The 25,889-nt window shown below is 43.0% G+C and overlaps 2 protein-coding genes across 4 annotated transcripts in view; both read left to right on the top strand.

The window, feature by feature from the left end:
* Window positions 1-5,535, top strand: part of AP1G1 (adaptor related protein complex 1 subunit gamma 1) — an 89,762-nt gene extending 84,227 nt beyond the window's left edge. For both annotated transcript variants that reach the window (XM_003481797.5, XM_084959671.1), the window contains one exon: window positions 1,385-5,535. In XM_003481797.5, coding sequence (XP_003481845.1) covers window positions 1,385-1,486 — 102 coding nt within the window. In that variant the 3' untranslated portion in view covers window positions 1,487-5,535. The remainder of the gene's footprint in view (window positions 1-1,384) is intronic.
* A 4,018-nt stretch (window positions 5,536-9,553) lies between these two features.
* Window positions 9,554-25,889, top strand: part of PHLPP2 (PH domain and leucine rich repeat protein phosphatase 2) — an 82,185-nt gene continuing 65,849 nt past the window's right edge. For both annotated transcript variants that reach the window (XM_021093825.2, XM_021093823.2), the window contains exons 1-2: window positions 9,554-9,711; window positions 17,151-17,425. In XM_021093825.2, the coding sequence (XP_020949484.1) occupies window positions 17,410-17,425 (16 nt within the window). In that variant the 5' untranslated portion in view covers window positions 9,554-9,711; window positions 17,151-17,409. The remainder of the gene's footprint in view (window positions 9,712-17,150; window positions 17,426-25,889) is intronic.

The following is a 25,889-nucleotide window of genomic DNA, read 5'->3' as shown; positions in this document are numbered from 1 at the left end:
CCTTGTTCTTTTGTAGATAATAAATGAAGCCCAGACACCCTAAATGGTTTATCAGCATCTTATTAAAATGCAGCTTTAAAATTGCTCTTTTCAGAAACTTAAAGGTCTAGTTTTTTTGCAGGGGGCAGAGGCGCTTATACCTTTTAATCTTTGGGCAAGTTGTAGTCTGGGGTTAAGAGCGTTTGTGGAACCAGAAATCTTCATTTACTGCTATAATTATTAAGTGTGCATAGCAAAAGTAGAGACATTTTTAGTGAAGCAAACAAATGAAAAATAGCTCTAGCAACTAAAATTAAGCACCATTTTTATATCTTCTCAAGGAAGTCAGTTGACTCCACTTAATAGTAATCAATTGACTAGTTTTCAACAGTTTTCAGAAATGGCTCAGAGAATTTCTTTACCATGGAAGATTTCTAGCAGTGTCTCCTAAAAGTATGATTTCCTCCTCTTGGTACACTTTGCCTCTCTTCTGCTGTTCGCTGTACTTTGAGCATCTGTGTGTAACACAAATACAAATTCCTTTGATAATCTGACATATAGAGTAAAAATTTTCTTAGTGTGTTAGTATTTGATATCTGCCACATAAAGTAAAAGTACTCATAATTGAGTTCTCTTAAAACTACTGCTGTTACGGAGTTCCCGTCATGGCTCAGCAGTTAACGAACCCGACTAGCATCCATGAGGATGCAGGTTCAATCCCTGGCCTCACTCAGTGGGTTAAGGATCTGGCATTGCTGTGATCTGTGGTGTAGGTTGCAGATGTGGCTCGGATCTGGTGTTGCTGTGGCTCTGGCTTAGGCTAGCGGCTGCAGCTCCGATTCGACCCCTAGCCTGGGAACCTCCATATACCACAGGCGCACCCCTAAAAAGCCAGAAAACAAACAAGCAAAAACTACTGCTGTTATCACAGAGTAACTCTTTTTAAAATTTTTTTTCTTTTACTCCTTGGGAAGAAAACAAATTAGTGTTCACATTTACTATAGGTTTTACAGATAAAACAGCTAGGCTTTCTGAATGTAAAGCATAAGCTGAGTTTACCTGGTTTTTCTAGAAAATTAGATACAAGGGTTGAATCTCTGTGAAAAGCACTCAGCAAATGTGACTATGAAAATGCTTCCGAGTGGTTCTGTCCCGTTAATGCGGTTCTAGGATTGACGCCAACAATGTTTTGGAGATGCATTTGCTCTGCTTGACTGTATAACGTTGGCAAATGGAGTATTAGATGGTTTTTTGTTGCTGTTGTTTGCCTTTGTGTCATTTTTAAGAGACAGTTCTGCTTTAAAATAATTTGTTTTCTCTAAGATTAGAAGTGTGTTTGTGCACTGTACAGATTCTAGAGATTTTATTTCAGTGTATAATTTTTTATTCTCTTTCCTTCTCACAGCAACAGCTACGAATGCGGATCAAGCTCACATATAATCACAAGGGCTCAGCAATGCAAGATCTAGCAGAAGTGAACAACTTTCCCCCTCAGTCCTGGCAATGAGGGTCCAGCACCATTCTCATTCTTATCCCACTCAATCAAAGGAACTCTGGGAAGGAGGTTGTGATCGCTGGCAAGTCCCCCCCAACTGTACCATGGGCATGAGGAGCAGAAGAGAACTGTTGAGGAGGATTTTCCTAAAGTTATTGCTGACCTTGAAGCATTGTTAAAGACTCATCTCCTCTCCTCCGCTGTCGAGGCCGGCTGCTTCTGGAGGCTACTTTGCACTCTTCCTCCTCTTCTCCTTTCTCCGCACTTCTCCGCCCTCCCCCATTTACAGCCAGAATCAACATTCCCTGGGCCCCTGAGGAAATCAGCAGCTGGTCTGGAGGAGAGGACTGGAATCCATGACAAGAAAACACTCACTCTGTCTCTGCAGCAAAGAGTTGCCCCTTCTTTCTACTGTGTTTCTCTGTGGACTGGGCAAGGTGGGGTATTTACTCCTCACTAGCTGGGTTACCATCTTCAGGCGCTTTTTACATCTGGCATTCAGAAAATGGAAGTGTAACAGTGGACATTAGGGAGCCCTGCCTTTTTCTACTGGTTCCCCCTAATGTTTGAAAGAGGCATAAGGCTCCTGGTAGCCTTTTCTGTGCATTGCTGTGTACACACAGACACACACATGTATGTATGTTTGTTACCAAGAACTGGTCATACCTTGAGAGGTTATTTGTAAACACTGGACAGATGCAGTTAAAAAGAGCTTTTGTTGAGATTTGGCATGAAGGATATGGTGCTCTATTTGTAATAGAAACTTCCAAGGCTCTTCCAGCTCCCCTTTCTCTCCATTCTTTAGCTGTAGTCATGAGTACTCTCCATGATTTTCAAAATTGATTCCCCTTAAAGTGCAAAGCAGATAACTTCTAAGAGATATATTAATAGTTATTGATGCCCCTATTCCTACCACAAATTTTAAAGTTTCTCCTAAACCCATAACTTGCCTGATGAACTATGGTAAATGGGTGGAAATAGGAGTTTGCCGCTTTTAAAGTACAGACTCCTTAACAAAAGCACCTTTCCCAAAAGAAGAGCAAGTATCAGACTTGCTCCGGAGCATTTTGGAGTCATCTTCTCCATCACTCCAAACCTCCCGTTTTATTTCCCGAGCCTGGCTTGGACCTTGGCATTCCGTTTGAACTCCTTCTTCTAACTGGAACATTTGTGTTGTATCTGTAACACTGGCACTGAAATAAAGACCACACGGTTAAAGAAATCTTTCCTATATCGTACTTTATGGTGTTGGAATGAAGCCTTGTAGCTTCCTTGCCCCCCTGTCAGAGGAAGTCTTACGGACACCATAGGGTAGGAGTATCCTTTCCTGAGTCTGAGAAATTGGTTTCTTCAGAGAGGCCAGTCTCATGAATATCTCCATCGAAGCCTTGAGGTCTGGAGCTTTTTATTTAAACTAGTGAGAATGCTGAGTGCTTTTAGAAAGGCCCCTCCTGCTATCAAATCTTAACACTGAGTTGCTGGAATGAGGTAAGCACGTGTAGTGGCACGTGTTGAATGGACTGTATCTGTTCAGGTGCACAGGCGCCACATACTAAAGACAAGGAAAAGTCAGGCCCACCTCTCTCTTCAAATGTTTGCCGTCGTTACTGTATCGAGTACAGTAAGAACTACTTTGGCTTTGGTCTTAAACCCGGGTACAAATATCCATTCCCCCCCTCCCCCCATTTCACCAAGCCTTTACTTAAAATTTGCAGTGTCTTGTCACATCTAGCTCTGTATCAGATGCTAGGCGTTTCCTAACAATTGACAAGCTGGAGTTGAACTAAAGGCTCTAAAGGGGGAACTTTCTGGTCTGATTTTAGTATATAAGATTTGCTAGAACTTATTCTACTGGGTAAATGGTTAACTGAGTCAAGAACAGGATATTATTTTGTGCATAGTTTTCAGTAAAGTGTGAACTCGTGTATATTTCAGACAATTGCTGTGCCTGGGCAATGAAAAACAGCCTTTAAAGATGTCTTTGCAGACTGTTTTCATTGGATGGATACTTAATGCTGTGAAATGTGATAGGATTAACATAATATTGGTGGATTTCTTGAATAGAGTTTGTCTAACATTCCTCTTTGTGGTCGAGGCTTGATTTTCTCTCTCACGTTTATACTTAAGCAGCTCAAGTTTCTTTAGTTGAACTGAGTCGATTCTCAGAAACCTGCTGAAGATCATGCTGTAAGACAGTGCGAGCTAATGGGGCTGGAAGGGTCTACGCTAGGAATAAAATGTCTCCCTGGGTGATAGTAGTTTCGAGGGGAAGTTATGGGACCACCCATAGCTTTGTCTAGACAGCGTAGAAATCACAGCCTTAACGCGAAGGGTGCCGTGTAGAATATGAAATTATTCCAGAGAGTGAACCTGAGCGCCAGCCGTATCGAAGGTCTAGCAGCCAGATAACTGCCTAGGATACTGATGGTTGTGAAGACTGTTTCAAATGATGAGATCTTTGAAAGCTTCAGCGTGCCTTAGTTTCTAGGATCAGAATTTGTTCTCCTCTCACTTGGCCTTGCTGCTAAAGGAGAAATCTCTTAATTTCTACGAATACTTGCACATTTCAGTAATTTCTTTCCCGAGTATAACCATTCAAGGGGGAGCACATTTGGAAAGATTTACATCGTCAGAGCCATTGTGAGGGAAGGGTGATTTCTGTGGCTGTTTTAATAACTCCAGGGTGATAAGCCGTGAGCCTACACTTACTTGGACAATTTCACATGCACTTTTACCTCATTTTCCCCCTCTTCCAAAGTAGTTTGTATCCTCTGCTCCCTCTCCACCCCCACAGTCATCCTAAGGGAGAGTTCGTCTAAGTAATCTCAAGGAACTGTAGGAAGGGTGCTCTCCCCGAGAGCGCTCCCGCAGTGCTCCGGTGCTGATACCTTGAGCTGATTTGGACAGTCGTGGAATGTTTCATGCTGTGTATAGTGATCATCTGTTCATTTTAAGGTCTTTCTCATTTAAGGAGACATTCCTCAGTGTGACATTGGGAGGGGATTCTTCCCTCTTGCTGGGTTAAAAGATGTGGTTTGTACCCCTTGTTTGTCCCATTTATGTAGGAAAACTGTCCAGCACTAATGGTTTGAGTATCTCCACCTAATACATGACATACTTTCCGTTTTTATGTTCTTCTAGAAGAAGTTGGAAGTGAGGGGGATGCTGTTATTTAGGTTCAACTTCATTATCTTCTGCGTTGGACAACATCTGGGCCATGAGAACTAGGGGAAGGGAAGTTTGAATGTGTATATGTATGTTTTTCTAGTGAATGTATTTTATCCGCATTGTTTTAAACAGAGCGCTAAAAGTGGGTATTCATGACCTTCGTGGTTGGCGAAGAGGGGGTACATGCCTGTGTACTCATGAGTTTGGGAATGAGGAGGATCACTGAAGAGAGAATTGCTCACAAAGTCCTGAAGTTAACACTTTGACCAGCTGTGGCTCAGGAGGGTGGGGCTGCTTGTAAAACTGGAAGAGAATAACTCTTTTTCAAGCAATAGCAGTGAGTGGGGTTCCAGGACCTGGAACACTTAAACAGAAGAAAAAGCTGAAGCAGCTTGCACAGTTGCTTCACAAACTTCCATGAGGCTGATTCTGGCTTCAAGATGGAGCATTGGAGTTGTTTTTTGTTTTTGTTTTTGGAATCTGCTGTTGCGCTTTGTGTGTTTCGTTTTCGTTTTCTATTGGGGGGCCTCATGGGAAAGAGCTTCTGAATTCTTTCCTTTGTGAACCCCCAGTGTGTCCCTGTATAGGCCCTTTTCTTTCATAATGTTGTAAGTTACATTTTCATTAAGCCCCATCACATCTTCTTTACTGTAAAAATATTAAAAGGCTGTTTCCACCTGGGACGGCTAATGAAGTTCTAATTATTGCAGACATATTTTTGAGATGTAAAAAAAAAATTACAATTAAATGATAAGTCTTAGAGGCGAGTGAGGAATAAAATGGATGTAAACATTTACATGGGATGCATTAGAATTCTGCTGTGTATTGTCTTTTGGTTGAAACAAATTATGAACAGTGACTAATAATAAAAAGTCAATACTCAATGATTTAAATTTTGCTTCCTCGCTTCTTACAAGTGCATTAGAGAAGCCTTGGATGAGTTCTTATTTCAGAGCTTTGAGCTAAACTTACCCATTAATCTTCCTTTTACACAGAAATCTCACCGAGTGGAATTTGAACAAATTAAAAAAAAACTTGTAGTTACAGACAGTGAACAAGTGCACTTGGAAAATTTAACTGGTGAGTGTTTTCCACATGGGTGAATTCTCAAACACGGCAGAGAAATCATGTCAAGATGAAATGTATATTAGGGGTGCTCATGGGAATTTTAGTTATAAGCTTCTTTTTGTGACTCGCTAAGGTTTATCTGTCATGAGGAAGAGAAAGGCTTGATCAGCTCAAATGAATTCTGTTTCATGATCTAGTTTATATGAACTCCTCCATAGAAGTGCGAATGGTTGGAAGTTGGAAGCTTTAGGTGTTCTGTTACCCAGATGATCTCTGACAGTCCCTTCATCGAATAGGAGGAGATGTGATAGTCTCCTACCTGAAAAGAAGCAAGTAGGCCTTGGCAATTATCTAGTTTATGCAGAAGTGCCCTTGGGTGCTGTTTGATAAGTGACATTTCTATAATCTTTCCTTATATGCGGCATAGTTAAAATTTATCTTTGTTTCTAATATTAAATTGATGTGACACCTTCATCTCCGTGTAATGAGATGAAAATATAAAAGCTATGATAGAAAAGGTAGGCCAGTAATAGACTCCAGACATTTACTTAACAATACAATGAATACTGCTCAGATTTCAACTTCCATCCAAAAAAGTAATTTTTGATCACTTCTAAGAGTTTTTCATGCTATTTCCTTCCCTAGTTCAGTTGCCCCCACAATCGAAAAATATTAAAATGTCCAAGGAAAAAAATTCTTCAGACCTACAAGGCAGGCAGATACAAACCTGTTTATTTGAAACTATAAGGGATATCTAAATCTGTTCAACCTGTGGTAGAAATAACAAAGGATTGAGGCCTAAAGATGACCTGTGATCATCGACAGAGCGGGAACAAGCTATTAATATGTCAACGTAGTAAACGCTCGGCATCTCTCCCAACTCTCCATCTCCAGACCTTCTTTCCATTTTGTAGTGAGAATTAGGAAAAGCTGGGATAGATGTGTGTGTGTGTGTGTGTCCCAGCTCCTCCCCAGCCCCTTCCAGGTGGAGAGAGAGCGCTATGCTCTCCTGCTTGTCAGAAGGTTACAGCAAGGAAGGAGTCTGAGGACTTCGCTGTCTCTTGGCTTGATCCAAACAGTGATTTTTGTAATGATGAACCTGCAGTGAGGGCAGATGGATTTTTGCACAAAAAAATCTCAGAGGATTTTATTTTTAGGGTTAGTCTCAGCTGTTTACCATTTCCAGAAATTGTAGTTACATAACCCTTGGCATACATAATGCACACTGCCTTGAACTGGGGGAGAACATGAATATATGACCTTTGCAACAGTATAAAATGTGAATGGCAGTATGTGATTTGAAAAGAAAACTCAGGATCAACTGGTTGTCACCCTTTTCTGAATTGGATCTTAAACCATGGAGACCTTTAAAGAGAGCTGTACCATAAATTACTCCCTGTAACACCTGGGCTTGTAGCTCTTCTTTTCCTCCTTTGGAAGGAAGCACTACCCTGGTTGTTGAAGAAGTAGTAAATACATAACTTTTTTTTAGTACAGGCTTATATTCTGAATTGATATGTTCGCTCACTATCCCATCATTTTTTTTTTTTTTTTTTTTTTTTGTCTTTTTGCCTTTTCTTGAGCCAATCACGCGGCATATGAAGGTTCCCAGGCCAGGGGTCGAAACGGAGCTGTAGCCACTGGCCTATGCGCCACAGCAACTCGGGATCCGAGCCGCGTCTGCAACCTACACCACAGCTCACGGCAATGCCAGATCCTTAACCCACTGAGCAAGGGCAGGGACCGAACCCGCAACCTCATGGTTCCTAGTCGGATTCGTTAACCACTGCGCCACGATGGGAACTCCCCATTAATTTTAAAAACAACAACAGACCACTGCTATTCCCCAGTATGAACGGAAATGCTGATCCTGGGACAAGATCCTTCCCCTTCAGTGACAGTAAAGACCTTCTGCTCATGAGATCTGGAGAAGGTAATGGGCAATACCTCAAGAAACAGGCTTTTAGAAACACTTAATCTGAACCACATGTACATTCTTTCCACTGCCTGTCTGCACTTGGTCAAGTCCACTTCTGTCTCCATATTGGTGCCTATTCCTTACAGACCAATGTTCTTGCTGGAAGAAGTTACTCAGCACTGAAATGAGATTCTAACTAATCTAAGTTTCTTGAAAGTAAGTTCAAGGTAGAAGGAAATGCAGGAGGAAGATAGCCTAAGAGCTTTTTTCACCTTACACCAGATTCAGAGACAATTTTTAATTCTTTAAAATGAGACAAAAAAAATGAAGATTACTGGAACCTGGAATTTTGACACATACCAAGTAACGCATGTCAAGGGAGAAAGTAATGACCAAACTTTCACAGAAGAAATAATTTGTACAGAGTCGGAGTCTTTGTCTTATTCAAATTTTGCCTTAGAGTTTAAAATATTCACACGGAGTTCCTGTCGTGGCTCAGCGGAAATTAATCTGACTAGCATCCATGAGGATGCAGGTTCAATCCCTGACCTTGCTCAGTGGGTTAAGGATCTGGTGTTGCCATGAGCTGTGATGTAGGTCCCAGGTGCGGCTCAGATCTGACATGGCTGTGGCTGTGGCGTAGACCAGTGGCTACAGCTTGGATTGGACCCCTAGCCTGAGAACTTCCATATGCCATGGGTGTGTCCCTAAAAATGCAAAAAAAAAAAAAAAAAAAAAGAAAAAAAATTTACAAATAGATATCTCATATATGTAGACAGAGGGGCACAGACTGCACTGTTAGGTCTCAAACTCTCTTGTACTAAACATACATTTGGGTTAGACTAGGCAAGCTGAAGCAATGGATAATAGGCGATACCGTTTATACCAGTTATCCAAAGCGTAAGAAAATTTTTTTCTGCTGAATTCCTTACAAGTTGCTTGAAGATTCAACACGTCTGTAAGAGGGGAAGACCTAAAAATCCAGAGGTCTAGAAGATTTCCTAGGAAAATTTAGAGTTGGATTAACAAGGAGAGGACTCTGAGGAACTGAGTATATCTTAAATTTGGAAATTCATAATTGTAATGGTTACTACGAATCACTACTATGTGTTAAGTAAGCACATTGATGCATTTGCAAAGTCTGCAGAATAACTACTAGACAGATACCAATTTCTATTTCACAGCTAAGAACCAAAGGCTTAGATCAAATAAGAGGTAGCACTGATATTTGGAATGAGGCTGGCTGACTCCAAATTTGGCCCATTGGCCTGGTCACAAAACTATCACGGAAGGAACTGAAAGAAAAAATAAATTAAAAATTTCTAAATTAGCCTTGCAAATAATAAAATGGCTCATAGACCACATCGCTCCTTCAAACAGAGAACAGAATTCTAATAATTTTACTACGTGAGGAGAAAGGGAGGTGAGTTGACATTTTGTACACTGAGAATGTCATGAGCATCTCTGATAAGAGAAAGCACCTTGCTCAGGTGAGTGTTCTCAACAATCCGTTCAATGGCTTTGCAAGTGAGGGCGACAGGCCAGTTTTGGAGCACAGAGGAAACGTCTGGAAGAGCTAAGTTACAAGAACCACCCTCTGCGGAGAGCAGCGTCCTCCAGTCACTATTGACAGGTGCAGAGCTTCCCCTGCCCCTAGCCCTGCGGGTGCTTCGGAGGCGGGGACAGCAAGAAATAACACGCCTGTGCCTCAGGCCGCCAAACCTAGGGCGGCAGACGGCAGAAGCCCAGCCCTGCGGTGTTGCCTGGCTTCGCCGGCGGGGTCCGCGGGCAGGCGGCCCGCAGCGTCCGGGGGACGCACCGCGCCCGCAGCTACGCAGGGCCGGCCGGGCTGCGGGAGGGGCGGGGCCCGGGGCGGGGCTGGCGGGCCGCGGGGGTGGGGCCGCTGGCTGCTCGCGCGCGCCGCCGAGGCTCCGCGCGGCGTCGCGCCGGCCGGGCGTCCCTGTGCAGCCTCAGCCAGCCGCCGATGGGGGAGGTGGAGCCGGGGCCCGCGGGCCCGCTCGAGCCCCCGGAGCCGCCCGAAGCGCCCGCGAGCCGCCGGCTGGGCGGGATCCGGGTCCTGAAGGTGAGACAGGCGGGCAGACGGGCTGGGGAGGGAGCAAGAACAGGGAGAGGCCGCCCCTGCCCCGCGCAGTGGCCGAAGCTGCCGGCGACCCCCGCCTCGCGTTGGTCCGTCCGCTTTGCTCTTTGGTTGCCCCGAGACCCAGCTGGAGGGGCCGCGGCACCGGCGGAGGCCTCTGCGCCTGGTCCCCGCCGAGGCCGCGGCCGCCTCCGTCCCCGCCGCTGCCCATCCCTGGCCGCGCGCCACCCGCCTCGCAGGCCCATGCCTTGGGGCCGGCGTCCACCCGGTCGCCGCCGCCCACCCGGCTCCTTCGAGACCCGGGGGCCCGCTTCTGCCTCTCTCGGCCGCGCCGGCAGCCCCGGGGCCGGCGGCTCCTGGCCGGAGAGCGGAGCTGGAAGTACGCAGGGCTTTCTCCCCGGACACCTGAAGACATCACCCCAGCGGGAGGATGGCGGCGGTGATTGGCCGGGCGCTGCGGTGTGCTCGGAGCTGCGCCTGCTGGAGCGGGCCGACTCTGCCCTCGGAGCTTCACCACCAAAGTTAAGACCCGCTCCCCGCTCCGAAGCGCCGGCCTGGAAGCACGACCTGCCCGGCCTGGAGAGAGAATCCCCGGAGGAGCTTCATCTCGGGGAATCGCTGGGCGTGTTGCAGAGGGAGGAGGGGTTGGACAAAAAGGGGCATTCCTGCTGGCGGGAGCGGGGCTGACAAGCCAGGGAGACGGTAATGGGGAGCAGTTATGCAACAGGCAACTAACGGGGCTTTTTGGCAGGAATTGGGGGGAGTAGGAGGAATTGAAGGCAGATGCGGGAGGTGGGGAGTGGAGTCTCGAAGATGATGACAAGAAGTTAAAATGCACACGGAATGTAGGGCGGGGACGGTACCGTGAAGGTGGTTAAAAGCAGGGGTTGTGGGACACTCCCTGGATAGAGTTCTACTAGCCTTTGAAAGAGTTGGAGAGGAATTTTTCTGTAGGTCAAATATGTAAACTAGGTGTCCTTCTGGAGATGGAATGGAATTCCTTCTCGAGTTCTAGAAAAGGAATCAGAGGATTTAAAAGTTGCCAGAGAAAAAGGAAGAGAGCAAATAAAATTTAGATTGGACGTGTTTCAGAAATACTTTGCGGAACAACGAAAATACTTAGTTACAGTAGTTGCTCTTCAGTCTTGAGGGTGAGTGCTGTATACTTGTTATTAGATTATTCCTAGGACATCACAAAGATGGCAACACTGGGGAAAAAAAAGATTTGGAGCATCTGATAAAAACATGAAACTACATGAAATAGAACTCTGTAAAATGTAAAACATTTTTTTTTTTTTTTTTTTTGCTGCTACTACCTCCCACTCTTAATGCAGTGACTTAGAGAAATAACTTCATAGTTTATCTTCACTTCTGCATAGGCCTTGTATATACTTATTATAAAATACTTAATCATGTTTTAAATGTAATTACTCAAAGACTTGGATATTTACTTAAAACTATAAAGTCACAAAAATGTATATTGTGAATGAACTTCAAAAAATGATCTTCTGGCCTGCTTATCAGGAAAGGGCAGGTCTGAGAGATAGGTAATGCCCTCTGGCCTAGAAGGTAAACAACCTTGGCTATTTTTACAACTTTTTTTTTTTGATGGAGAGGGAGTGAGTTGTGGGAGGGAAGGAATTGAGAAATAAGGATCTTTCCTGAAGGGTCCGACTTTCCAACCACTTCCAAGAAGTGGTCCTACCCCTCGTTTAGTGGGGTTCCAGTCTGGGCAACATTAGAAAGATTGCAGGGGTTCCCTGGGGGCTGCCCCAGGTCAAAGATCTAGTTGGTCACTGCTGTGGATCGGGTTGGATTCCTAACCTGGGAACTTATGCATGCCATGGGTGTGGCCAAAAAAAGAAAGAAAGATTCCAGAAGTTAATCTTGATCATGGTGCTGAGCTGGTGGTATGGGAAACAGACAGTGTCTAAGACCCTTGTGTCCTTTACAAATAAATAAGATCGGCTGTGAAGAACAGGTGTTCTACAATTACAAATTCTCTTCAATAGCAGAGCGGTTGAATTTTGTGCCAGGTGAAACTGGAAAGGAATGTATAAGTAGAAGTATTTCTGAATTGGGAAGAAAGTCATAGTGTCGCCTACATATTCTTCTGTGAAAACACTTTGAAAAAAGACTTATCATTGTTTTTCGTAACTCTTTTACACTTAATACCAAATTACGGACATCATATTGTCAAGAGTGTAGGCCTTCATGAAAAGGCTAAAATGACTAAGCCAGTGCAACTTAGCTAGGTTAGGTCTACATTCACTCTAAGGAGTATTGGAAAATTTGATTCAGCATTTACCTCTAGATTTATTTAGCACTATACTCCTTTATAATTGTAGTTAGAATGTGAGTATGATATTTTTAGTACTCTCTTATTGGGAGTGTCTTTGAAGCAGAAATTTCCAGATGTTTGCTACAATTTGGGGATTTTTTTTTTTTTTTAATTCAGTCTGTAGAAGAAACAAAGTTATAACTAGTCTAGTCAGTGAATGCCAAGAGATCTGTTTTTTCAATAATAGTTTCAGGTTTTTATCAAAATAATGTGTGTATATAGTTTTTACAGTCAATCCAAAACGATCTTAGGGAACTGAAGTATTCTTCCTCATCTCATCCACCCCTCCCAAAATATTCCTTAACATGTGTATTCCTAGAGACGAGCCCATGTTTTAAAGTTTTGAGTGTAGGAACATAGCTCTGACTGGAGACTATTTCACAGTCTAGTAGAATTCACTGAGTATGGAGAGTTACTTTACTAGACCCTGTTCTACCATGCGTATCTTAGAGTTAATTGTATGTGGGTGTTTCATGGTTTGTCACCTTTGAACTGATTAGAGCCCTCAGTGTTGTCTTCGCTTTTCAGAGAGCTAAGTGTAAGACTGAAGTGGGTACTTAATTCATGGTTTACTGTGAAGATTTCTGCTTTCTAGAAATATCTTTGGGGAGTTCCCGACGTGGTGCAGTGGTGAACGAATCCGAGTAGGAACCATGAGGTTGCGGGTTCGGTCCCTGCACTTGTTCAGTGGGTTAACGATCTGTCGTTGCCGTGAGCTGTGGTGTAGGTTGCAGACACGGCTCGGATCCCGCGTTGCTGTGGCTCTGGTGTAGGCCAGTGGCTACAGCTCCGATTGGACCCCTAGCCTGGGAATCTCCATATGCCGCGGGAGCGGCCCAAGAAATAGCAAAAAAAAAAAGAAATAATAATAAAATAAATAAATAAAAATAAAAAATAAAAAAAATAGAAATATCTTTGGGAGTTGCTGTCATGGCTCAGTGGTTAGTGAACCTGACTAGCATCCATGAGGATGTGGGTTCGATCCCTGGCCTCACTCAGTGGGTTAAGGATCCGGTGTTGCCGTGAGCTGTGGTGTAGGTCGAAGACGCGGCTCAGATTCCCTGTTGCTGTAGCTCTGGCATAGGCCGGCGGCTTTGGCTCCAATTGGACCCCTAGCCTGGGAACCTCCATGTGCCGCGGGTGTGGCCCTAAAACAACAAAAAGACAAAAAAAAAAATTTCTGGAGTTCCTGTTGTGGCGGAGCGGTTAGCCAATCTGACTAGGAACCATGAGGTTGCGGGTTCGATTCCTGGCCTTGCTTACTGGGTCAAGGATCTGGCGTTGCCATGAGCTGTGGTGTTGGTCGAAGATGTGGCTCGGATCCCGAGTTGCTGTGGCTCTGGCGAAGGCGGGCAGCTACAGCTCCAATTGGACCCCTAGCCTGGGAACCTCCATATGCCGCGGGAACAGCTCAAGAAAAAGGCAAAAAAATAAAATAAAAAAGACAAAATAGAAATATCCTTAAATGTGCCCTTTATACACTTGTTTGATGTGAGGATGATTATACTTGTGTTTGCTTTTAGTTAAATTTGTCAGTAGTTCTTATATAAGAGTAAGGGAGGCAATAAAATGTTTTCAGTCTAGCAATTCCAGTGTAATAGTGCTTTCAAAACTGCAAGCACCTCAGAGGCCAGTACTTTTCTTTCTCATATGTAGCTGGTGCTTTAGGTGGTGGAGATCTATTAAAGCTATAACTCAGAAGTTTATTTTCTTAGAGTGGAATATGTCATATAAACAGGAGATACTACATTCCTTGACCAACAACACATGAGTTTCAACAATGTAAAGTTCTTCAGGAATTTATAGTCTTAAGGGAAATAGATATACACATTTAAAAATGACTTTTTTAAAAATCCTCACAGAAAGAGTTCCTGTCGTGGCTCAGTGGTTAACGAATCTGACTAGCACCCATAAGGATGCAGGTTCGATCCCTGGCCTTGCTCAGTGGGTTAAGGATCTGGTGTTTCCGTGAGCTGTAGTGTACGCCCGCAGCAGATTGGACTCCTAGCCTGGGAACCTCCATATGCTGAGGGTGCTGCCCTAAAAAAGAAAAAAAAAAAAAATCCTCACAGAAAAGTCACAGATGGACTAATATAATACTTTTGGGGGTCTGTCTTAACTTTTCTAAGGTTGAGAAGGTTAGTAGGATATTATTTGACCTTAAGAAGTTTTAAATAAGCTTTTTGGTAGTTGTGTGGGGTAGTGTCTACTTGCCCTGTTTTTTCGTGTTTGTTTTTGTTTTTGTTTGTTTTTTTTAGGGCCCTACCTGCGGCATGTGGAGGTTCCCAGGCTACGGGTACAATCAGAGCTGTAGCTGCTGGCCTACACCACAGCCACAGCAATGCTAGATCTGAGCCGCATCTGCAACCTATACCATGGTTCACGGCAACACTGGGTCCTTAACCCACTGAGCACGGCCAGGGATCGAACCCGAGTCCTCATGGATGCTAGTCAGATTCATTCCCAGTGAGCCACGACAGGAACTCCCTACTTGCCCTTTCTTAATAGCAGTGAGCAAAATTTCTCTCCACTAGTGCAGAATACAGAGCTTCTTTGTATAAATGTTACTGTACCATGTAGAATTCTGTTTTCAGATAGATCAGTTACTCTTTCCCAATGATTAAAAATAAAGAATGTTTAAAATCAGTGAGTAATTATGCAGTGGTTAAGATTATTTAGTGGTGCAAATCTGACAGTCCCTGTGTTTATAAAAGTTCTTGAAAGCCCTTTGTTAATTCTGAGATGTTCAGCTTTGAGAAAATGCTCTTGATGAGAAGAAAGGGGCCCAGCTCACACTTGTAGCAGGAGTTTATCCTGTTTATCTAAAGGTAGAATCAGTAATAATACTCATGCTTTTGAATATCTGTACTCAAATCCCTAAGATCTGTAAAATGATCATAGATTTACCTGTGTTATCCTCAATTTAAACAATCAAGTCATTCTCATTTCTTGTTTTTCTTTCTCTCCAAGTGGGGAATACCTTCCAACTTTACCTTCCCCTTTCTTTCTTTTTTTTTTTTTTTTTTTGCCATTTCTTGGGCCGCTGTTGCAGTATGTCAAGGTTCCCAGGCTAGGGGTCCAATCGGAGCTGTAGCCTCTGGCCTACGCCAGAGCCACAGCAACGCGGGATCCGAGCCACGTCTGTGACCTACACCACAGCTCAAAACAACACCAGATCCTTAGCCCACTGAGCAAGGCCAGGGATCTAACCTGCAACCTCATGGTTCCTAGTAGGATTTGTTAACCACTGCGCCATGATGGGAACTCCACCTTCCCCTTTCTTTACCATTGTTAGAGACTGAATTTTGGGTGCAGCAGTTATCCTAAAATATTTGACCTCCGTGATTACAAAATTATTATTTCTGTTTTCCAGTGAAGAATAGTAGCAAAAGTAGCAATATTTGCTTTGTGCTTGATACAAGGAAAAGATTATAGGGTTTCCTGTAAAAATGGAAAAAATTTTCCCCAAGTTTGTTCAACTCGTTGCCAGAGCTAACTGGCTAAAGTACAGAGGGGGAATAAATTTCTCTAACGTCAGCTGGGTTCTGCATGCGTTTCTGCTCTTCAGGTGTTCGGGCACTATAATAGGTTCTCGGTGTTTAAGAGAAGAAGAAGTATCAAGTAAATAATTAAAAATTCATTGTGATTTACAGAGTAATGGAAGTATGCTTAAGGTGAAGAAATTCTGAGGAGCAGAGTTATCCTTTCTAGGTAGGAAGAGAAAATGGACATGTTGGGAAGGACATTTCGGACAAGTCACAGAATTGTGGAATAGTTGGTGTATCTGGGGAGGAGGATATGCCTGAAACAGAGTGAATCCAGTGGGGAGTGGCCCTGGAGAGGTGTGACTGTGTAATGGTGGAAATTAGTTTTTTAATAACGGCAACAGAAATGGCCCATTATAAAAATAGAGCAGGTAAATATTGATCTCTAGACACTTGTTATATTGCTGCAGCAGTTGTTTTGTCTTGAGGTAATGTGACTTCACAGTGTATATCACATTGCAACAATAATTTTTTTTGCAATGTGAGAATGAAAAGAGTATTTGTGCATATTGTGTTGGTTCTGTACTTTCTTATTTGGGGTGTGAGGCAGCAGATCAAGACCCTAGAGAAGTTTTAAATTTGCATAGGGAGACATGCAAACATGTTTATTGCAGCATTGTTTCCAACAGTGAAAAAATTAGAAACAAACTAAATGCCATCAGCAGGAGAATGGATATATTTTGGTGTATTCAAATAAGAAAGGAAGTATAATTATAATAATAATTATGAGTATTATTCAAGAGAATGAGCTGGGTGTATTGGCATAGACATATCTTAAACTAATGTTAAAAAAATTATGAGGTGAAACCTAAGTATATTAGGTTTTAGATAAAGTTTTAAATTATGTAAAACAATACTATATAGAGTTTATAGATATATACATATATGGCAAACAAAAAAATACCTGGGATGATAAATGCTAAATATAGTAGAGTGTTTATAAATGCTAAATATAGTAGGGAGTTTCTGTTGTGGTAACGAACCCCACTAGTATGCATGAGGATGCAGGTTCGGTCCCTGGCCTTGCTCAATGAGTTAGGGATCCAGCCTTGTGGTGAGCTGTGGTGTAGGTTGAAGACACTGGCTCAGATCCCACGTTGTTCTGGCTGTGGTATAGGCTGGCAGCTGCAGTTCTGATTTGACCCTTAGCCTGGGAACTTCCATATGCTGCAGGTGAGGCCCTAAAAAGCAACAACAATAATAATAATAATAATAATAATAATTAAAGTCAATGTAGCAAATGTTAAAATTTGTGCAAGTTGGGTAGTAGGTACACTACTCTTATTCCTGACACATTGCCGAAAACATAAGGGAAAAAAGGGTCAGAAGATGATGTGCAGAGACTCGGATGTCTAGCCGTAAAGAGAATGCCGTTTGCCAGTGTGAGAGTGGGTGTGGCAGGTGCAGCGGGCCCTGTGAGATGAGGCAGCTCTGCAGAGGCTTTTGGTGAAAACAGAGTGGAAAGGAGGGGTGAGGACTGAACACGACTAATTGTCAGACATTGGAGCTAATGATTTCTTTTTCTTGACATTTTGTAGAGAAATATGAAACGCAATGGGAGCAGAAATTGTTTGAATAGGAGAAGTCGGTTTGGGTCTCGAGAGAGAGACTGGCTGAGAGAAGACGTGAAGAGAGGCTGTGTTTACCTATATGGAGCAGATACAACCACTGCCACGCCAACCAGCACCTCTGCCTCTGCCTCCTCGTCTGACTTACATCTTGTCCTTTGCACAGTAGAGACACCAGCATCAGAAATTTGTGCTGGAGAAGGAAAGGAAAGTCTTTATTTACAGCTCCATGGAGACCTGGTCAGGTGAGGTCTGAGTTGTACCACCCTAATTCTCCTGCGCTATTTCACACATGTTTCTGCTTGCAAGTGGGCTTTAGGACTTTATTCGTGCTAGAACTAATGATGGTTATGGAGTCACTAGGCTTGAAAAAAGGTTTTATCCTTTGGATGCTGATGTGAAGATTCTTGAACTTAAAGACTCTCAGTGAAAGAAAATTCGATAGTGTTACTTCATTTGAATTACCCATAGGTCAGATATCTAAATTAAATTTTTTTTTCAGAGTTCCTTTTGTGGCTCAGTGGATTAAGAACCCAACTAGTATCCATGAGGATGCAAGTTGGATCCCTGGCCTCACTCTGTGAGTTAAAGATCCTGTGTTGCTGCAAGCTGCAGTCTAGGTCACAGATGCGGCTCGATCCGGTGCGGCAGTGGTACAGGCTGGTAGCTGCAGCTCCTATTTGACCCCTAGCTGGGGAGCTTCACCTGCCAAAGGTGCGGCCCTAAAAAGAAACAGAAAACTTTAAAAAGCTAACTTTTTTTTTTTTTTTGTCTTTTTAGGGCTGCACCCGAGGCATATGGAAGTTCCCGGGCTAGGGGTTGAATCGGAGCTGTAGCTGCCAGCCTACACCACAGCCACAGCAGCTTGGGGTCTGAGCCAAGTCTTCGACCTACACCACAGCTTACAGCAACGCCAGATCCTTAACCCACTGGTCAAGCCAGGGATCAAACTTGAGTCCTCTTGGATGCTAGTGGGGTTTGTTACTGCTGAGCCACAACGGGAACTCCTGCAGTTGGATTCTTTTTTTTTTTTTTTTAATGATTTTAATTTTTTTGCATTATAGCTGATGTATAGTGTTTTGTCAATTTGCTACTGTACAGCAGGGTGACCCAGTCACACATACACATATACATTCCTTTTTCTCACATTATCATGCTCCGTCATAAATGACTAGATATGGTTCCCAGTGCTATACAGCAGGTGCAGTTGGGTTCTTAACCCACTGTGCCACAGTGGGAACTTCACAACAAATATTTTAAAGTTTTTTTTGAAAAAGTAAAAACATGAAAATAGAATAAAATGGAAATGTATAAAAGGAAATAGAACGAGAGAGTCATGTGCTTATGCATGAGTATGTGTCTCTATTGGTATATAAATTTAAAACTAGGAATTCCGGAGTTCCCGTCGTGGCGCAGTGGTTAACGAATCCGACTAGGAACCATGAGGTTGCGGGTTCGGTCCCTGCCCTTGCTCAGTGGGTTGACGATCCGGCGTTGCCGTGAGCTGTGGTGTAGGTTGCAGACACGGCTCGGATCCCGAGTTGCTGTGGCTCTTGTGGGGGCCGGCGGTTACAGCTCTGATTGGACCCCTAGCCTGGGAACCTCCATATGCTGCGGGAGTGGCCCTAGAAATGGCAAAAAAAAAAAAAAAAAAAAAGACCAAAAAAAAAATTAGGAATTCCCATCATGGCTTTGGGAACTTCCATATGCCACGGGTGTGGCCCTAAAAAAAAAACAAAAAAACCCAAAACCTAGTACGTAAATAAATAAATAAAACTAATCCTGCTGCATGGAACATGTTGTCAACTTAATATCTCTTAATATCCCATATTAATATTTATATAATTTTTATATTTATATAATGGCTGCATAGTATTTGCTCTTATGAGTGTACCATAATTTTAGCCGGTCTCCTATTAGCGGACATGTAGACTATGACCAACCTTCTACTCTAAGCACTGTTGCAATGAATATCCTTGACCTGTGATATGTCTCCTGTGAGTAAGTCATTTGCAGGATAAACTCCGAGAAGTGGAATTGCTGACTTATTTACAGTTTTGGTAAGTGTTGTCAAATTCCTCTTCTAGAGTTCCCATAATGGTTCAGTGGAAACAAATCCGTCTGACCATGAGGTTGCGGGTTTAATCCCTGGCCTCGCTCAGTGGGTTAAGGATCTGGCCTTGTGAGCTGTGGTGTAGGCCGAAAATGTAGCTCAGATCTGGTGTTGCTATGGCTGCAGTGTAGACCCACGGCTACAGCTCCGATTAGACCCTTAGCCTGGGAACTTTGATATGCCGAGGGCACGGCCCTAAAAGACACACAAAAAATTCCTCTTCATAGAAATTATACCCTGGTGATTGAAGTATACCTATCTTCCCCTTACTTTATCTAGAATGTGTTAGTGTTAAATTTTACATATATAGGAGTTCCCATCGTGATGCAGTGGTTAATGAGTCCGACTAGGAACCATGAGGTTTCAGGTTCGATCCCTCGCCTTGCTCAGTGGGTTAAGGATCCAGCATTGCTGTGAGCTGTGGTGTAGGTCACAGACTCGGCTCGGATGTGGTGTGGCCGTGGCTGTGGCTGTGGCTCTGGTGTAGGCCGGCGGCTACAGCTCCGATTCAACCCCTTGCCTGGGAACCTCCATATGCCAGGGGAGTGGCCCTAGAAATGGCAAAAAGACAAAAAAAAATTTACATACATAAACATGTCCTCATGCATGTGCACCTACTTGATCATCTAGGAAATGATTGTCAGCAGGTTTTAGAGAATCCTAAATTCAGCATTCCAAGGACACATCTTTTTTCAAGCCTAATGACATAGCTTTTTTTCAAATCTTATAGAATTTTGTTATTTCATTTTAATTTTTATTTATGTTAATGAGTGAGGTTGAGCACATTTTTATAGGTTTAAAAGTCATTTGTGTTTTCTTTAAAATTTCTTATATAAACATGAAGAAAAAAGGTATTCTCATAGTAGTCTTTTATTTTTATTTTTATTGTTTTAATTTTTTTGGCTGTACCTACAGCATGTGAAAGTTCCCGGGGCCAGGGATTGAACCCTTGCCACAGCAGCAGCAACACTAGATCGTTAACCTGGATTCACCTTTTCTAAAAAAAAAACAAAAACCCAAAAAACTACTATTAGTTCTTTGAGTTAGACCTCAAATAAGAGCTCCTTCATTGCTTGACTGTAGACTTTCTCTCCTCCCCTTCCCCTGTAATAACTATTTTGAAATAGAATTCAAGACTGTGGATTTAATACTGTTGCAAGTGAGAAAGGAGGCTCTCACTTACACACCTAAAAATGTGGTAGTAATAGTAACACCTTTGGCTGAGCTAAAAATTGATACCATTTTAAAAGTCTAAACTGAGGTTTACTATATGTGCCTTTTAAGATTTGGACTAATGCCTGAAAAAGTAGATTAGCACTTGAATGTTTTCCTTGTTCACCAGTTAACTATATTTCCTAAATCCATTTGTAAAATGAAAGGATCAGACAGGGTGATCCTTAGGCTTTTCTAAATCTTAACACTGATTCCGATCTAATTTTATCAGGTGGAAAGCCTTGACCTACATTATAGCTGGTAGTGATTGATGGAGTTCAAGTATTTAAACCTAAGACTTACTCATTTGTGTATCAGTGTGTATGATAATTAGAAAAGTGGAGGAGTTCCCGTCGTGGCGCAGTGGTTAACGAATCCGACTAGGAACCATGAGGTTGCGGGTTCGGTCCCTGCCCTTGCTCAGTGGGTTGGCGATCCGGCGTTGCCGTGAGCTGTGGTGTAGGCTGCAGATGCGGCTCGGATCCTGCGTTGCTGTGGCTCTGGCGTAGGCCGGTGGCTACAGCTCCGATTCAACCCCTAGCCTGGGAACCTCCATATGCCACGGGAGCAGCCCAAGAAATAGCAACAACAACAACAACAACAACAACAACAACAACAACAACAAAAAAAAAAAAAAAAGAAAAGTGGAGAAAACCCTATTGAATTGGCTTGCTGCGACCAGTTGTGTAGTTAGTTAAGAATCCAAATGTAGTATAATTTACTTTTGTGAATCTAAACTGTGCTTAAAGAGTGGAGTTTGTCTCTTTTTAGCCCTGTGACCTTGATAAATTTGTATTGAAATAGCTCTTTGAAGAGATAATTGACGACAAAATAATGAAAACGCTACTGAAAATGATCTATCTACAAAACAGAAAAGATAAGGACAAATGGGATGGGGGGTGGACTGGGATTTCGGGGTTAGTGGATGAAAACTCTTTTGCGTTTGGGGTGGATAAGCAATGAGATTCTGCTATATAGCAGAGGGAATTATATATCCAATCACTTGTGATGGAGCATGGTGGGGTATAATGTGAGAAAATGAATGTATGTATATGTATGACTGGGTCACATTGCTGTACAGCAGAAATTGACAACATTGTAAATCCATCATAACAAAAATTTTAAAAAACAGAAAAACCCAAAGTGTTTTTAAAAAACACTGTTGAAAAACACTGTTGAACTGTGATTTGAAGATATGGATATATTGTCTTTTTTTTCAAGATTAAAAAAATGTTAAACCATTTACAGTTATTACCCAATATTGGCTCTTTCCCCTGTATCGTACAGGACACCCTTGTGCCTCCCTCACACCCAGTAATTTGGACCTCCCACGCCTCCCCACCCCCGGCCCTGCCTCCACGGCTACTAGTTTGTTCTGTCTGTGAGTCTGCTACTTTTTTTTACATTTATTAGTTTGTTGTGTTTTTTAGATTCCACATACAGGATGCCGTGTAGCATATGAGATACGAATATTTTCATTGGGAGCTCAAGAAGTCTCAGCATCCCAAGAAGTGAGGATGGTGAGGATAGAGTTTAGCCAGCATTAATGCTTTCTTTGCTAGCCAGCAGGCTTATTGCTTTATGCACATTTTCTCATTCCATTCTCACAATAACTCTAGGAGAGGTAGGCTCATTCCTTTCCGATGAGGAAAACTGAGGCTTTCCTAGAGGTCCAGTTACCTGTTCAAGGCCAGCAGGCGCTGCCAAGCAGCTGGAATGCTGAAATCAACTGTGATAGATGGTGGACTTTCTTCTGAGTTAAAGGCCCTCCTGGAGGGAACTGGCACAGCATCCCTCACTCAGGGTCATTTTTTAATCATACCTGTTTAAAGATCTTTTTTCCGATCTCTTACTCAGCTATTAATTGCTTGAGTTCAGTCTAACATTTATCTAATCAGAAGAATAGGTACTATCTTCATAATAGCCTTTCAAGAGATAGTTGGCAGGCTAAGGCAGTATCTTTTTTACTAACTTTGCTGTTGTTGTTGCTTACTGATGTGTAATTTATGTTCATAGTAGAAAGTTTTGAAAAATGAACAAGTATGAAGAAAAAGAGTAATTTTCAATGCTTATGCTTGGTGTAGTTTATCTCAGTTAATCCACCTAACAATCTCGAGAGGTAAATCCTTTCCCCATTTTATAGATGAGGAAAATGAGTCTTAAAAAGGTTAATCATCTCACCTAGAATCACTCAGCTGGGAAGTGTAAGCTGGAATTTGAACTCTGGCATTCTGACCCCAGATTCCATATATTGCCTCCCCCTCCCCCACCGCAGTCCCTTTTTTTTTTCCCCAGATCTTTTTTGAAATGAGTGTATGTGTATAATTTTTTTTTTAATTACGTATTTGGACCCACACTGTATATTCACTTTTATTTACTGCCAACTTCAGTTAATCTCCTTGTGTCATTAAAAATTCCTGATAGCAGTTTTAAGAGCTATAGGATATTCTGTTGTGTGTATATACTATAACTTGTTTAAAATTTGAGAAATACTATGCAGTGGTGGTTTAGAGCTTGGAGTCTGCATGGAGAGTGTATGGGCTCAAATCCTGGCTCTGACCACTGCCATGCAAGGTACCCAACTCTTTGTCCTCAGTTTACTAGTCTGTAAAATGAAGGATGATAATATTTACATTAGAGTTTAATCACGAGGACTAAATTCTGCATGTTAATGAAGAGTGAATGAATTAATAGCTGTTAACACTGCTTAAACTCTGATGTCCACTTGGGAAGCTTGTTGCAGTACAGTTTCTCATTCACTAGGTCTGGGGTGGGGTCTGTGGGTCTGTTTCTATTGAACTCCGATGTGATTTTCTACACTTAGAGGAGCAAGGGAGTAAAGTACTTAAAATGGTGCTTGGGCCTAGTAAGTGCTTAGTAAGTGGTGCTTATTTGGGTCATTTGAAGTCATCCAGCACTTAGGAGTGTGATGACTAAACCTTTGCCCATAAAGCTTTACATTGTTGATTTCCATGGGCTCTGTCCTAGAAATAGGCTTACTGGGGATTTCCTGCGGTGGCTCAGTGGAGATGAATCCAACTAGCACCCATGAGGACGCAGGTTCCACCCCTGGCCTCGCTCAGTGGGTTAAGTAAGGATCCGGATCCGGCGTTGCTGAGTGCTATGGTGTAGGTTGCAGACACGGCTCGGATCCCACATTGCTGTGGGTGTGGCATACCCTAGCAGCTTCAGCTCAGATTTGACCCCTAGCCTGGGACCCTCTGCATGCCTCGGGTGTGGCCCTAAAAAGCAAAAAAAAAAAAAAAAGAAAGAAAGAAAGAAAGAAAAGACATAGGATTACTGATACTAAAATTACCCCATGTTTTTCCTAAATCATCCATGACTTCCTTCTTTCCTTATTCTTTTTAAATCATTGACTTCTCACTTGAGTATAACTGAGGGATTACTAATTTATAGAATTTTAGCACTTGAAGGAACCTGAGAGTGATACCTACTAGGAAGATGAACCGAATCTAATCCCCCATCCTACCCACCCCACACTTTCCATCTGGAGGTGTGCATGGGGCCACGGCTTTTTGGTTATCACAACTGCAGGAGAGAATTACCAGCATTTAGAGAACAAGGACCAGAGAGCCTCATGTCCTTAATGTGTGAGACAGTTTTTTTTTTTTTTGTAGGGCCACACCCATGGCATATGGAAGGTCCCAGGCTAGGGGTTGAATTGGAACTACGGCTTCTGGCCTACACCACAGCCACTGCAACGCTGGATCCGAACCATGTCTGTGATCTACACCACAGTTCACTGGATCCTTAACCCACTGAGTGAGGCCAGGGATCGAACCCACACCTTATGGTTACTAGTCAGATTTGTTTCCACTGAGCCACAACGAGAACTCCTGTGTGAGACAGTCTTATACAGCAAATAATTGTCTGGCCCAAAAGGCTGGTAACTCCCCCATGGAAATGACTGAAACCAGGTCCCTTCGTTTTATAGCTGCAAGCCAGGCCTGGAGAGTTCAAGTCCAGAGCACATTCCCACAACTGCCTGGTGCCAGAGCTGTAGTTGGAACACAAGAGGCCTGTCTCCCAGCCCACTGCGCTTGATGTGATAATATTTGGTCTGTCTGGTTGATTGAACTGTTGAAGTAATAAATGACTCGCTGTGAAGCTTAGTGTCATCCTCGCCTTCAGTCTGAAGGGTTGTAACAAAACGGAGTGCCCTTTGGCTCATGGACATATATTTTTATTTCTATTTTTAGTCATCAAAATGGCTAAGATTTCTGTGCTTGATAGGCCATCTTTTAAGATAAGCTGTGAATAAGATGAATCTAACAGAAAATAATGCCCTTGAGATTTGGGGTCCTAAGTTCTAATTCTTTTGCTATCGCTGACTTGCTAGGTAACCCCTTCCAAGTCACCGGCGTTTTGCATACCATATTTTGATATCATAAAAGTAGAATGAAAAGTCCTGTTTCAGGATACGTACTGAGCAGATTACCACTGAGGAAGGAAAAGGCGATTATTGTTGTTTTGTGCTTTGTATTTTTGGACTATTTTAAAACTTGAGAAGAATGTGTTATACATTACCTAACTTGTTTGTATTAAAACTTTTTTGTTTTGTTTTTACACCTTAATACCTCTGAAATCAGCGTGGCTCTTACAGTTGTCAGTGGGTCAGAGTCTAATTGGCAGTGTTTTTCTTTCCCAATGGTTATTGCGATGCCATCTGGTTTACTGCGGCACAGTTCTGACACCACCCAGAGTCTGCACAAACTGCCCTCACACAGTAAGGGCATGATCTCCAGTAAGACTGCCCTGACCTCAGACTCTAGCTGCACTTCTGGCCAACTGGATAGAAATTCGGCGGTTCCCATGACCTTGATCAGGTTCAGTAATTCCCTGGAATGTCTCACAGAACTCAAGAAAGCCATCGTAAGATGACAATTTTAGTATGGTTAGTATGGTCATCCTCCAGGAAGCACCACGGAACTTCCTTACAGAGGTTTGGTTTGGTTTGGTTTGGGCCACACCCACAGCACGTGGGAGTTCCCAGGCCAGGGATCGAACCCACACCACAGCAGCAACCCAAGCCACAGCAGTGCCAACACCAGGCTCTTAACTAGGTTGCCCCACAAGGGAGCTCCCTACAGAGTTTTTACTGAGGTATTATTATTGGGTAGGCTTGATGCATTGAATCATTGACTACCGGCTTGAACTCAAGGCCCTAGCCCTGTCCTCCCCAAGGTTGGACAGGCTGTAGGCCCCAGCCTTCTCTTCATGTGGCCGGTCTTTCTGGTGACAAGCCCCCATCCTGAGTCAGCGCATCTCTCAGCATACACAGAGGGGTGATCCAAGGGGCTCATGAATAACTGAGACACTGCCATTACTCAGGGAATTCCAGGGATTTAGAACCTCCCTCCCAG

This window comes from Sus scrofa, chromosome 6 (assembly GCF_054392235.1).
Source record: "Sus scrofa isolate SSC_HxYL_T2T_F1_AM1 chromosome 6, Sscrofa_HxYL_maternal_Yorkshire_Landrace_v2.0, whole genome shotgun sequence".
In the NCBI taxonomy this organism is placed as follows: domain Eukaryota; kingdom Metazoa; phylum Chordata; class Mammalia; order Artiodactyla; family Suidae; genus Sus; species Sus scrofa.
The sequence above is the reverse complement of the archived record's forward strand: the minus strand, read 5'-3'. Positions and strand labels throughout refer to the sequence as shown.